Source organism: Camelus dromedarius, chromosome 25 (genome assembly GCF_036321535.1).
Source record: "Camelus dromedarius isolate mCamDro1 chromosome 25, mCamDro1.pat, whole genome shotgun sequence".
In the NCBI taxonomy this organism is placed as follows: Eukaryota; Metazoa; Chordata; class Mammalia; order Artiodactyla; family Camelidae; genus Camelus; species Camelus dromedarius.
In genome coordinates this window covers 16438594-16453847 of record NC_087460.1, presented here as the reverse complement: position 1 = coordinate 16453847, position 15254 = coordinate 16438594, and the positions used below count along the sequence as shown (strand labels likewise).

Below are 15254 nucleotides of genomic sequence, written 5' to 3'. Positions count from 1 at the left end.
AACTAACAAATAAAAATAAAAAAACTAAATTAAATTAAAAAAAAAAAAAGAAACTAGAAAAAGGTTTTCTGACTCCTTGGCATAAATATGTGACAAAAGGCAAAATTAAGTTAATTTTTAAAACTTCATAATGTTTAAGAAAAGACTAATACTAGTGTTTTCTTCAGCTTAACCTTTCAAGATGTGACTAAATATGCCTGGTGGCAGGGCTGAACTTTGGCTGAACATTTATGAAATAATGTATCAAGAATTCAATCAAAATGCCCTTGTTCTGTGAGTACCAGGCGTAGAGCCCATGCTGAGAGTGACGGAGTCCGGAGGCAGAGAGCAGAGGTCCTACCTCCCAGGACCCACCTGGTTTGGAAATCAGAACAATAGCCATGAAAGTGTACAGAAATAGTAGAAGGGCCAGTTTTGTTTTTCTTTTAAACATTTTTTATTGATTTATAATCATTTTACAATGTTGTGTCAAATTCCAGTGTAGAGCACAATTTTTCAGTTATACATGAACATATATATATTCATTGTCACTTTTTTTTCTCTGTGAGAAGGGCCAGTTTTAAAACCTTTACTAGTCTAGTAATGAAATTTTATTTTACTCAATTTAGACAAACATTGCTTAAAGGCACAGCCTAGTTTTGCCCCCTCTCAAAGGGTGTCTTGAATCTGGTTTGATTTTTTTTTCCTTGATGCCCAGCCCTAATTGGCATTAGCCGATTAGACTTTTAAAATTATTTCTTCCTGTCTCCTCTGTCTCCTCCTCCTCCAAGAAAACTTCTTTTCCCTGTTTTCTTCCCCGGATGTAGGGTTATCAGCTCTTCCTTCTCTGAATGATCAGCGTATGTTTCTACCAGACGTTCCATCTGTTTCCGTTTCTTCATTTGCTGCTTCTCATCGGGTAGAGGCTGGAATACCAGCTAATGCAATTTGTATCCGTGCAGAGTCTTCATTCGTGTCTGTTGATCCATATTTCTAACTGGTACCATTCTCTTTCTGCCCGAAGGACTTCCTTGAACGTTTCTGGTAGCGCAGGTAATTTGGTCATGAATTCTTTCAATTTGTTTATTTCACCTTTGTTTTGGGATGATAATGATGATCTTCACAGTCAGCGAGATGTGAGATCTGTTTTTGAATGTATGCGCCCCTGTTTTAATGAACTGAGTTTTGATTCCACTGATCTTGTGACCCTGACCAATGGGTCCACTATGGTAGATACGCATTTGGTTTTCCTATAATGGAAGCTTTCCTGAAATGGAAGTTTTCCTACAATAGAAGATTCCATGGATCTGGCTTCATTCCTCCTAGACTTTATGAAGTCTTTCGCTTTATATAATTGAACTCTAAGTCCAAACCACAGGCCTATAAGAATTAGAATCGTGCAGTCCAATCCCTGACCCGAGTCCACACACAAAACTTTCTTATTTTACGGGTAAAGAAGCTGAGGCCACCATGTAAGAATTTGCCACATGTTACACAACAGAAGCCGTATTTAACATATGAAGGTCATGGTCCTCTGGCTTAGGCTATTTGTCACATCAGGGAACCTAGATGCAGTGTGATATCCTGGAAGTCAGTTTGGGGACAGAGCCGGAATCATGAGGAGTAGGTAGCAGCACTTTGACTCCTAAGTGTATAGGAACCTTTTCTCTTAGCCTTAGTTTTCAGGGTCCAGGGTTTGTCTGTCTTTGTATTCAAAGCATCTAGCAGAATCCCTGACTGATAGCAGGTGCTCAATACATGCTTTGAATGACAAAAGACCGCTATTATCCCTGGTTCAGAGACTGGTGCTAGATCCCAAAGAATCTACAGACTAAAGTATCTAAGTAGATAATTTGGAAAGGGGACAGCGAAAGAAAACTTAAAAAAAATTTTTTTTTAAATATGACCACAATGACTGTGTCATCATTTTTCTGGAAAGATCTATATGTTCAATCATGGATCTCTGTTTAAGATCAGCAAATGCAACAGAGCCATCCATATGACCATTAAAAGGCACCACAGGCAAGGCGGCAGACAAAGGTAATTACACGACTTTTGGAAGAAGTGATAAACATTGACAGACAAGGGCAGGAGTGAGTTATCAGGTAACTAATTTTCAGGGCTGGAAGAAATCTTCGGAATCATCCTGGTCAGCCCTTTATTTTCACAGAAGATAACGCCAAAGCCCAGAGGAGTGACACGGATTTTCAAGGCATCACAGTAAAACAGCAGAAAAGCAGAACCAGAGCCTCATTTATTTCTCACTACGGTTTCTCTTCTCTGCTCTGCAGCTCAGCCTGTTCCAGGTATTTTCTCTTTAACATGGAGGATCAAATAAAAATATAGACTTGGGAAAAAAATCTAAAACAAAGGGAAACAAGAAGGTAACTCTTTTTATATGCCAAGGGATCTTTAAAGTAAATTAAAATCAGAATATTAATATCCGCGTCTAGACTTCCCCCCAAATTTGAAAGTTTTCCAAGCACCAGAGTTTCTGTGTAGATAGAAGGTTTTTAGTGAAATTTAGAAGCATGAAAACCAATCCCCAACTTGAAGCAGATGGGAATTCGGGGGCTGATTCCAGGTAATATTCACTATGTCCCCAAGATCAACCTTCCGGTTTTGTAAAGACTGCAGAGGCCCAACTTGAGGGAGTTCTGGCTACAATAAAGCCAAAATCGAGTCCTCCTGCAGAGGGCACCGGACGACCAGGCAGGGACCGCGTGGCGGTGGTGCAGTGTGTCACCCTGGAAGGCAAGGAGCCCCTTTTAAAATCAGGCTCTGTTTGCTAATCACGCTCCGGGGGCTCCCGGAGCAGGAAGGACGCAGCATCAGGCTTTACCTGCTCACTCCAGGCAAGCAAACTGCCCCCACTCTTTCTACCCAGGTTCTCAGTGCTGCAGGCTGGTATGCAGAAAATTAGGCTTTTTCTTAATCCAATAAACAGTCAACGGAGGTCGAGGAAAGTCTATTGAGAATGCATGTTCTGTGAGTTGTGATAAATAGAACCACCAAGTAAAAGAATGATTAAAAAGTACTCTGAGCCATTCAAATGTTGAGAATTTGCTTTGATGACATTCAGAGGTGAAGAAAGGTAGGTAATTTCCATTAAGGCAAGAATGTCTTTATTCTGTTTATCCTAGAGATGTGGTGCCTAATGGAGTTTTGGAGAAATGTTTCAGTAAAAAGGAGCTGTGGGCATAGGAAGGAGAGAGGGAAGGAGCAAGCAGAGCAGATGGATGGACGTGTTGAGGAATGTGGCTCTTGGCCAGAGAGAGGAAATGGAGGCAAAGGACACTTGGGCTTTGGAAATGGACCTTGAGCTTGGCGTGGTGGCGTCAAGGACTAACCTCAGGTTACGTAACCCACGTATCTGGGACAGAGATGGAATTGCTGCATTAGGAATGAGGGGTGATTCTGAGTGGAGCCCGCTGGGGAAACACAAGTACCCTATATTTACTACTTGAGTGTTCGTGTACTGGAGTCCATGATATAGATGAAGGCGGAGGAGGGGTGGGGGGGTCATGGTTTTGGATATTTCAGTATGATCCTCATGAGGGTAAGGCCAGACGCTAAGACCTTCTGCAAACGGGCAGTCTGCTTTCAAGCAGGTGCTGAGTTAATATTCATAAAGTACATACTGAACGTTGGTGAACAAGCAGAGAAAGGGCAAGTGAGAAGGGACCAGGTCCAGGGCCACGGCTCATCACCTCTGTGGCTGCGTCTCCCTCCCCACCTCCTCCAGCACCACAGCCAGGAGACAGAGGCTAGGAGACAGGTGAGGGGCCACCTGGGCTGGCGGATGGCCAGGCTGGGAGCCAGTGAGAATGACCCATGTTTTGTTCTCTCTCTTGTTAGTGACTTGACTTTAAGGAGCCTTCATCTTCTTGTATGCAAGATGAGATTCGCTCAGCTTTTCATTCAATTAATATTTACTGACTGTACGTCAGGTGCCAGGACCTGTGACAGTTACAGGAGATAGAGGGGGAACAAGACAGACAAGGGCCCTGACCTTGTGGTGCTTACAGGATAGTCAGACAGACATCAGATGATCTACCGAAGATAGATATGAAACAATCAGACGAATCACTGTCTAATTATGATCATCACTGTGATAGGAAGTCAAGGATGCTATTAGCATATAATAGGTGAGCCTAATTGGTGGGAGGGGGGAGGAAAGGGAGCATGTTGGGTAAAGTTCTTTAGCTAAAACCAGTAGGGCAGGTGTGAGGACTGGAGACAGAGGGGCCTCTTTGTGTGGGATCAGCGCCTAAGCGCAGTGAGCAGCCAAATGTCTGAGGACACCTGCCATGAGGATGCAGGAGTGGGTAAGTTTTAACCGGAGGAGGGTCTGTCCAGCCACACACACCGAGTGGTAGACCGTCTTCCCCTCAGTCTGATTACCTCTTCATTGTTCTCTGTCTTTTCCATGTTGGGGTGATGTTCAGTAATAAACCTGAAAAAGATGGACTTGACTGACACACTTAGGTGCTGCCCTATCTGTGCTTTCTGCATTTATTATCTTTGTTACACATCATAGAGGTGGGGGGGGGGCGCTCGAGCTGGAAGAGTTAGAAATCATCTCATCTTAGACTTTCATTTTACAAACATGGAGCTTGAGGCCCAGAGAGAGGCAGAGCCTTGCGCAGGGTCAGGTGGCTGTTAGGAAAGACAGACGGTGTTGGCACGTGGTCTCCAGACTCCTTGGCACTTTCTGCTCTACTATCTTGACAGGGTCAGCACATGGGGAGTTAAACATCACGTTAAACTGTTAGAAACCATTTCCAACAAAACCTTTCAGAGGCGAAGCAACTCTGGCGGCAATAGCGGGGAAACTAAATGGGGTAGGCACAGAAAAGTTAAATATCATGTTCTTGTTTTTAGTTACATATGTGTCAATCAACTTTTGGCGTTTTTCCTCCCTCCCCTTTTCCACCCCTTTAGATAACACAAGAGCCCCTGAGCCTGTGGAACTGGGGGAAGAGGGGATGCCCTGGTGGGTGGCAGCCGGGCCCGCAGCTCCGCCCTCCCCGCCTCCACACACTCGCCCCTGCGCCCTCGGCATGAGCGCCCCCTGCTGCCCTGAAGCCTCAGAAGCCTGTGTGAATGGCTAGGCAGCCCCCAGCCCTCACCTACTCGCCCAGTCTTGACTGACCCCATCTCCAGGCATTGGGTTACTCCTGATTCAACCCCATTCATTGGGTTACTCCCCTCCTCAGGCCCCATCCAATTTATGCATTTAGTTGGCCTGTTCATCTTTAAATCATAAAGAGAGTTTGCAGGGCCGTCTACTCCCATATCAAAATTCTCCTCACTAATCTTAAATCACCCACGTACGAAAAGCAAATTGCCCCTCAAAGAGGTAAGAAGAGCCCAGAAATTCGGATCCTTGGTGATCTTTTCTCCTTTCCGGGCATGGAGGCCAGAAAAGGTGGGATGGCCAATATTCTGTAGAAAATCTGGAGTTGCCAAGGGCAAAAACAAAAGAAACAAAAAATCAAAAGGCGTTGGTTAAATCGCCCTCATACCACCTTGTGTAGTACAGTTCGTTTAGACTAGTGGTCTCCCCATCTGCCGTCTTTCCCTTGATGTTTTCAGCTTCTAATTCCTCCTGGTCTGGCTTTCGGGTCTCTTCTGTCTGTCGGCCTCATAAATGCAGGTGCCCCGGCTCCTGCCCTTGGCCCTCTCCGGGCGCACTCCAGGGCCTCTCCAACATCGACGTGCCTACGCATAACGCGGGATCTCACTGAAGTGCAAATTCTAACTCATGACGTCTGGAGTGGAGCTGGACACTCTCCATTTCTAAACAGTTCTGGTGACCCCGAGGCTGCCGGTCCTATGACCATACTGAATAACACATATGCATACTTCTCCCGGAGAAAACTCACCTCTTCTTTATTTAAAAATGTATTTTTATTTTATTTTATGTATTTTTTGCAGAGCGGGGTCAGGGTTCTCGTCAGCATTTCTAACTGTTGTCTCAGTGTGGATAGTTTCTGTATGTCCATCTTCAGCTTTGTTTCCTTCTCAAGCTTCAGGCCTGCATATTTAAATGCTGTCTGGATATGTCAGTGCAGACTCTACCAGCATCTCAACGGGACAAGTACAAAACCTGACTGACCACCCTCTAAATAGCTCCTTCCCCGGAGGACCCCACCCCTGTGAAGGATACAACAGAGTGGTAGGTGTTCAAAACCACGCCCACCAGCTCCTCAGTGCCCTAAACAGACCTGAAAAATTTGCCAAATGTTTTGTTGATTTGGAAGAATCAAGGATATGACCTGGAGACAAGAGCAAGTGAAAAAAAAAAAGTGAAAATCTGGTTTGGAAGCATTCTCTCTCTTACTTGTTTGTGTCATAAAAGGAGAAACAGTCCAGGGAACAAGAGATTTATGGTTAGATATGAACTGGTTCCCATCAAACAGGTTTTCAAGAATTTGCCTATACACAGCATTGTAAATCAACTATACTTCAATAAAGTTTTTTTAAATAAAAAAAAAATAAAAGGTGTAAGACCCCCCTCCCCCAACCTTCAAAAAAATTTGCCTAAACTTCCATCTGGTTGCTTCATTTGAAGTTCCATTTACCACACTGCAGAGGGAAGCCCTCGCAAAGTATTTGCTTAGCGAGGACCATGTGAAGGGTTGATCTGTTTTCTCTAAATCTTGTTAAGTTTATTTGGTGTCAGAGCTCTTGGCAAGAGGGATAGGGTCAAATAGCGATAGTAATAGAGCGATTCCAGTGGTTTACTTGAGACTCATACCGGAGAGTTTGTAAACATGGCATTCAGTGAGATGAAAGGTTTTTATTTGGCTGCTATGGTATGTGTTATGATCTAAATATTTCACACACACGTGCGGTTAACTTTTTGTGTCAACTTGACTGGACCTTAAGCCAGATGTCAGGATTTGGAATTTTTGCTGTGCCATCATTTGGGTGATTCGTCCATGTCTGTCCTTGCCCTGCAGAGTCTAAGAACTGCCATTTAGGGCCATCTGGGGTATTTCGTGGGCTGTATCAGACATTACTCAGGGAAAAATGGTGACACAGGGTGAAGAGTTGTCAATGCTATTTATCGGAGGAGAATTTGGAGGGGATGGAAGATCAGGACAGTTTTCACAGGAGATATTCAAGCAGGTCCATTGCAACCGCCTCCCACAGGGTTTCCCCAGTACGAGTCTCTTCCCACTGTGGCCCCCTGCTGCAGCCTTGCCACAGTAAGTCCTCAAAAAAGCAAATCTATTCGTAAGGCTCCTTTGACCTTGTTTGGCTCTCTACTGTCTAATTGATGAAACTCAGAGTCCTTCACAGTACGGCCCCAACTCCTACCGCTCTCTCGCCATCTTACGCCAACTCAGCATCCTCTCTGCTTTTCCACGACCTCCCAAATGTCCATATTGGGAGCCTCTGAAACCTCTCCTGTGAGTCCATGGACCCAAGTTACAGAGCCCTCCCATAAACATGGACTGTAACATTGATCAGTATATGGTAGAGGACCTGATAATGGCTTTTTTCTTTGTCTGTTTTAAGATCTTGAATTGAAAAATACACACCTTTAGGTTATAAAGCTGCATTAAATTCGGAGGGGATGTTTAGCAGAATAAAACCTCTTTAGATCTAAGGGTTTTTCCTTTAGCCACTATTCTGGAAAAGATCAGGTCTGAGTCTATTCATAGAAGGACACTTTATCTATGAATTTAATTTTAATTTGGGAAGGATTAAGGTTAGTTCAATTCAAGTTGTTAACACTTTGAAATATCTTCCCCCTTGACTTTATGAGATTTGAGAGGACTGATAAGAGTGAGGAATTGGGAGAAGGGGTTACTGGCTTAGAGCCAGGAAAAGGCCTGTCCATTCTGAGTCATTGCTTGGAAACAGAAAGCTGGCCTCCTTAGGCCCCTCGACACCCGGACCCTGCTCGCAGGAGCCAGCTGTGGGCTGCATGGCCCCGGTACCGCGCCTTCAGTTCCCCTAGCATGTTTTAGGTCTTTACTCCAAGCTCACCTTTTAAGAGAGGACCAACTTCTCAGGCCACCTACATAAAACTGCAATCTTTTTTCAGCTTTTGGCACTTCCTATTGCTCTTTGCTGCTGTATTTTTTTTTCTCCTTCGATCTCATCAGAATCAAAAATATTCTCTATTTTACTTCTTTGTTCCTCTGTCTTCTCCTTTAGAATATAAGCTCCATGTGGGGAGGGATTTCGATCTTTTTTGTTCACTGCTGTATCTCCAGCATTCAATAAATATGCCTGAGTGAAAACCTATTAGCTCTTCAAGAGCTTAATCTACCTCCTCCAGGGAGCCTGTCCTGATTTCCCCACTCACCTTCTCTGTGCTCCTGCAGCGCCCTGCCCTCAAGTTAACCTCGTTATTGACTTGACGTTAAAGCTCACATCTTCCTTCTGGGATTTATTACTTTCAGAGTGTTTAGAGATGATCTTTTGATAAATTAAAATTCTGCACATACATCCAAAAACTCAATTACACACATACAAGTTAGGAAAGATTTCACTAACAGCAGAAAATGTGAAAAAGACAGGATTTTAGTGAACTATCAGCTCAGTGATTCAATAATGAGACGAGGTTCACAAAAAACTAACCAACCAAGCACCCTCCCACAGACCCAGTTTAGTTTTAGGCTGCATGACAAACAATGAATCAAATTCCTTCATGTTAACCTGGTCAAGTCGTGAGTGGAGTTTTGTGATCGGTCCTGGCTGCCCCATTCAGGTGTGGTCTACAGCACACTCAGGAGAGCGGAGACTGGAAATGATACGATTTAAAAGAACTGGGAATAGTTAGCCCGGGAAAGATGGGGCAAAAGAGATGCCTTCCGAAGTCCTATCATATTGGTGAAAATTGTCTTCTGTGTGGTCTCAAGGAAAGTTGGAAATTACAAGGAAATCTATTTTGGCTCAAAAAAAGGGAGACCTTTTCAGCCTGTCGAGGTGGCCCGGGTTGGTCAGGTCCTTGAGGGTTCTGATGCAGGCTGGGTTTGGTGGGGATGACGTGGAAGTGGGTCATGGCAGTAGCTCAGGGATTGCCACACTCCCGCCCTCTTGGCTGAGTGGTGGCTCCTGGTGTGCCCTGACGGTCCCTGCTCCCTCCAGCCTCCTTCTGTGTGCCCCTCATGGCCGCACAGCATCCTTGCTGTGTTCTTTGCTCAAAGTGTCTATGATTTGCTTCATTCTTTAAAAATGTCATTTGTTACTCAGTATCCCAATTCCTTTACCTAATTTTCATGCTGCCAGCAATTGTTTAAGTATCGGCTTGGCATGAACAGAGATGAGTTTGTATTGTCCATCATCCTCTCTTCACTCCCTTCCATTCTGGACTGGAGTCAGACCTTTCTATCATCTTGGACACATACTCATGGCAGATGAATGGAAGTGGCTGATACAGAGCACAAAGTCAAGTATAATGCTGGAGAAATAGGATTCCAACTCACCAGATGAAGAGAGGCTGGGATGACTAATTTCAGTGCTGCAAAGAAACCCCAAACCATGTGCCATTCTTGCAGGCAAGACCACAGGGGCTGCCCACACGGGGGAGGCTCATTTGAAGACCCACCTCTCAAATACATATTATCTGTGCCTTTATTCTTTCCCTTCCGAACCTCCTGTCCCAATCTTTTGCCTCCCAGCACACAGAACAGAGTGCCTTGGACTACTCATTCTTGAGAGGCCCACAGCAGTTTCCACTGGTCATGTAAGGCCACAGAGAGCTGTCAATCACCTGAGGTTTCTCAGATTCTTTTATTCCTCCCACCACTATGTACACATCAGAAGCTTTTGCTTCTGTCTACTTTGGATGTCTATCACCTGTATGGTTCTCCTCTTCTCCTGGTGCATAGTAGGTGCTCAATAAAAATTTGTTACTGAATAAAGCCTAACAGCTTCTTTTAGTTCAAGTTACCGTCACCTCTGGCCTGGACTCCTGCAGACCTCATAATGGTCCTTCTTGCCTCAGTCTTAGCCCTTCTTCAGCTGCCAGCTCCATGATGCCAGCCAGAAGGATCTTCCAAATCTGCTAATCTGATCACTTCGTTTCCATGCTTAAAACTACTCCACAGCCCTAAGGATAAAAACCAAACTCAAATGTGGCAACCAAGGCCCTTCACGATTGGTGCCCACTTTCTCTTAGCCCTCCCAACCCTTTCATCTTTCTTCTAGTCTCTGCAGGTAGCCCTCCCCAGTCATTCCCCTTCTCCAGGGCTTGCCAACACCCTGGGCTGGGGTGAAGGCCTCCTGGTGTTTCCTTTAATGATGGTCATTAGACTGTAACCTCCTTGAGGTGCAAAGCAAATCCTAACTTCAGTGTCTGGCCAACAATGGAGGCTCACAGAATGTCTGCAGAAAGTACGAACGTGCCCAGCGTGTTTATGTGTGTTTTCTAGAACTCCCTTGGTCTTTCCCAAGGGAGGCAGCACAGCCATGTGGAGTGGGCTGCAGGTGAGGCAGACAGGATGGAAACTGGAATTCTAAGAGTCCCCCAAACTGGACATAGAATAATTTACATTTTGAATTATTGTTTCTCATTTGATTTGTTTTTATAACATGTAACATTCATATGTATAATTTCACGAGCAAGATCTAACTTCTACTTATAAAAAAATATAATTTATATACTTCCACATTACTTTCCCATTAAAAAGTGGTGAAAATGTAGAAGCTGGGCATTGTAAAGCTTAGTGTGTGGCTTTATCATGGAATACAGGGAAGTACCTTGGGATCAGAAAGGTCTAAATTCAAGTGCCCCATGAGCTGCTTATCAGGTGTGTGACCTGGGAGAAGTTCCGATGGTGGGATGTGCCTGGCAGGTGGGAGGCACTGAATTGTTCCTTCTTTTCCTCTTACTAGTGGTTTTACAGAGATCTGGGAACACAGAGCTTCAATAATAAATAATTTTTTTCTTCTACTTTTGAAATAAAAGGGAGGCATATTCGTTTCTTAACTCAGTTTCCCTTGGATGAAGCAGCTGCCTTGGTAACAACAGAAAATTCTTTACTTATATAATAATTAACATGGTTTTTAGAAAAATGTAATTCGATGTCACTGATAATGCAGATCTTTTCTCTTAGGCATCTTTTAAAGGAAACAAAACTATGCTTAAAAATATTAAATACATAAGAAACAAACCAGCAATTGTAATGCCCCAGTGAATCCTGAAAATTTATTATTTGGGAGAATATCAGATATTGATCCTTTGTTTTACAGCTCTTGATAATAATCAGAAAATACACATTTTGAAATGAAAGTCAAAAGCAAAGAATAATTACATATGATACAGATTACAGATATTTTATTTGAACATAAGCAAAGCAGTACTAAAAGCATATTTATGTGTCCACAACTAGTGAACGTGGCAATTTTCTGTTTAAAGCTGCAGCAACTCATATCCTTTTCGGGTCAATAAAGAAAGACAGATTGAGAAATATATTTAGGGCTATCACCATGTCTGGCTGTAAACCTATTTTTTTTACTCTTTCCCCTCCCCCCATATATATATATGTATATACTTTATTGCCTTTATATTTCTGCTGGTTTAATATAATTAGTATACTAAATAGTTATCTGCATTTATTTGGTTTCTAAAAATATATAAAATGCATTGGAATAGAGCTCCTGCAGCTTTCAAGCAGTCACGGTCCTGGCATCGAAAGCTTATTCTGGAAATGTCAAGCAGCAACACTGAATAAATAGTGATTGTTTTGTCTCCTCCATACAGCTGATGGCCTTCACCCAAAACTTAAAAATACTGTAGCAAATAGTATAAACATGCAACTTAAAAAAAAAAAAACTGACATAATATAAAAGTAATACTTAAGAGCTAAATTTGAATACAATACAGACTAATAAAGACAGCGTTAGGCAGAGGAGGGATGTGAAGACAGCACTGTTATTTACATATAAATTAAGGCCCAATATTTCAAAGGCAATTCACACAGGGAACCGTCCATCTGACCATGCCCTTTGCACACCTGAAATCAAGAGTTTCTGCCTTTTCTATATTATTTCCTCAAATCCATTATTATAGTTCTAATTTGGAAAGATGTTCGCAGAAATGGTTTTAAATGCAGTTTCTCTTCTCTAAAGGCCACTTTGCTCTTATTCACAAAGAAAGTTTTCTTTTAACGCAGGTACAAATTGCATTTATGTTCTGGAAGCAAATGCTTCTTCGTTCTTCTTAAACACTGTTAAAATTCACATTTCGCTTCGTAAGTTTTGTATTTTTACTCTTTTAGTCTTATTTGAGCACTAGTTTATGATTAATTTGAACTATAGAAACTGATGACTATCTCAGTTATGGCTGAAGGAATTAAATGGGTTAACTCCTATTAACACCAACCAAAGTCTCACATATAAATTCCCTGTGCATCAGGGAAAAAAAACCAAAAAGCTAACAAACCAAAATATCCCATAAGAGCAACAAAAGAACGGAGGCAACCCACCACGTATCATTCTCTGAGGATGACAAACACTCAGAAGGGTCAGTTTACCTATGCTATTTCTCATTATTCCTTGGTAAGAAAAAAATATCTTCTAATGTATTTAATAAATACTTGTAGAAAATCACAGTAAAACAACTTGCAGTGTAATAACAGTTAAAAAAAAAAAACCCTTGAAATCGAATTTAGTATTTAGAATCCAAATATTCCCCCAGATGCAAAATTTTCTATTTGATATTTTGGTAGACCATTGCCCACTTCCCCCTCTGAAATGTATCCAAAGGTGTGGCCCTTAACCTAACTCACTTGTGTTCACAATAGATAAAAATGATCAGAAATAGACTAAGATATTTTTAAGATGTTCTAGGGAAATGAGTCTTCTTTATTTTAGAAAAAGACTTAGAAAAGATTTCTTAGAGATGTGCTTCCAGAAGTAACAGAATTGATTAAAAAGTACAACTGCTCATTGCAGTAATCAAATTCACATTTATATACTCCTCTCATCTAGAAACAGTATTTCTGTCTGCAATGAGGTCTGTGAAGATTATCTGGCAGCTTGAAAATTCAAACGAAGTTGTCAGAATCCTGCCAGTCCTTCTGTAAAGTTATTAGGTTAATGCTGACAATAATTTACAACAATTAAGTTGGATACTGACTTTGTGTTTTTTTATGGCATGCCAAGGCATCTTTGCAATTAAAAATTGCGAAGTTTAATATGTCTTCAGTTTAACATTTTGATTTAAATAGAATGTGATCCATCTATAAAAATGTTTTTCTTTGTGAATAAGATCTCAATTTCTCTGAACAACAGTAACAAAATGACCCAGTATAGAATGGAACCCTTTAAAAATAAGGCATATATTGGGCATACATAGACCATCATTGTCACAAAATCTACAAATTATTTTGATTTTTTAATTCTCCGAATTTTTAAATACATGTAGATACGAAATAATTATTATAAATTTACAGCAAATGTGTATAGGTTGTGGTTACTAGGTAAGAATCGTTTATTTCTCAAGTTATTTGCAAAACAGTATAATGGCAAGGTCAACTTGGTAACTCCAGGAACCCAAAGAAAATATGTTTAGTTGAGGTCTGCCATTTAGCTGGACTAGAAAAGGCAACTCTGCATTATTACTTTCAGTTCTCTAGAAGCTTCTATATATTTTCATAGCCATTCTTAATATTTTTCATTGGAAACCTAAATATAGCAGCATTCTCAGCATTCATTAAACCAAAAATAAGTCAAATGTATTTAAGTTGCCCTCATGCATACGATATAACTTACATCTTTTTATTGTTACCATGGCATCAATAGACTAATCCATTTTTACTTTGTTGCATGTAAATAATACAATGTGTTTCCTGCAGAATTAAAAACTACTTTAAATTTCAGATTAAAGTCTTAATTATATAGTACCAAATTTTGATCAGAGGGAATGTAAAAATGGCTAAGAAGTATCTGACCACATCCATCCAGACAGTCTTGTGAATCTCAGTTAAGTCAGTACTCATGGGAGGGGTGTGGACTCATTTTTGGTTTTATAATATATGTACAAATGGAGATTAATGTCCTGTAAAAAGTTGAGCTGAAAATTAATGAAAACAAACACTGAATTTATTTTCTTGGTAAAAAGTACCTAACTCCAATCTGCTTTCTATTTAAGTGATTGGAGAAACAACAGTCCACAGTGTGCACAGTAAACGATGTGCCAGCAATGACTTATCCATGGTGCTCACACCAACAGACCGTGCATATAAAGGAGGTTATTTTAAAAATAGGTCACTTGAAGCAACCTTCCTGAAGATACCCTCAGACATCTAATTTATGTATTATGGCAACTCTGAGGACCCACCAGATTAAAATAATAAGGCAGGGCAGAAACAAAACACATAATGTGTCAGAAACCCCATGCCTGTTCCGATAGATATTCAACAATTACATTTTTGTTCAACAGTGTCCGAAGCACTGCAAACCTTTTAAACATGTAATTTACCTCATGAAAACATTTCTGTTCTTGTATGTGGTCCTTCATACACTGGAAATATTGTAAAGAAAAGACTGAACTCCAGACTACAAAGAAAGGCTGAATTACTTCAGCTACGTGAGCCATGGTTAGGACGGGTTCACGATACAAGTGCGAGCCAGTTCTTCTGGGGTTAATTCCGACGGCGGAGCATCTCTGACCCTCGCTAGCGCGGCGTATGGAGTCTGGCCACATGCACACAAGGTCACAGTCACACACTGTGTAATGTACTTCAGTCACAGGATAAGCATTAATAACAAATATTAAAACATCAACATTCACTCATTAATTGATTACATGGAATAAATAAACTAAGCCAGTCACATATTTCTCGTCACTCTTAAGTCACGGTTTTATTTATGTATACACACAGCATAATACTTCCCTAATGCTCTCAGAACGCTACAAATAAAAATGAAGGCTTTGCATTACAGCTGCTGGACAAAAACGTCAACACTGTTGATGTGCGAAAACACAGTTTCTTTGTTCTTTAGCATCAGTGCACAGGGTATGGCTCCAAGTGGTATGTGGTTTAGGACAGAAAAAAGATACGGTGGCTTGTGAAATATATCCTCTGTTCATCATTGGCACAAATCAAAGAAGGAAGTTTTAGTGTCCTTGGTACCTTTACTGGGTCTCTCCCCTGAAGACAGATAATGTTATACATAAATGCCTTCAGGATTAAAACCAGACGAGACGGGGTTCTGCAGAATGCGAAGATTACTGGGGAGCTGCCGCGAGGAGCCAGGCCGCTTTAGGGACCCAGACTGGAATGGTGCCTCTAAACAGGAAACAA

At 41.6% G+C, this 15254-nt stretch overlaps 1 protein-coding gene across 6 annotated transcripts in view; it reads right to left on the bottom strand.

The window, feature by feature from the left end:
- Nucleotides 1-11124: 11124 nt before the first annotated feature.
- The window catches only part of RASSF8 (Ras association domain family member 8), a 95698-nt gene continuing 91568 nt past the window's right edge, over nt 11125-15254 (bottom strand). For all 6 annotated transcript variants that reach the window (XM_031443931.2, XM_031443930.2, XM_064479125.1 and 3 more), the window contains one exon: nt 11125-15239. In XM_031443931.2, coding sequence (XP_031299791.1) covers nt 15118-15239 — 122 coding nt within the window. In that variant the 3' untranslated portion in view covers nt 11125-15117. The remainder of the gene's footprint in view (nt 15240-15254) is intronic.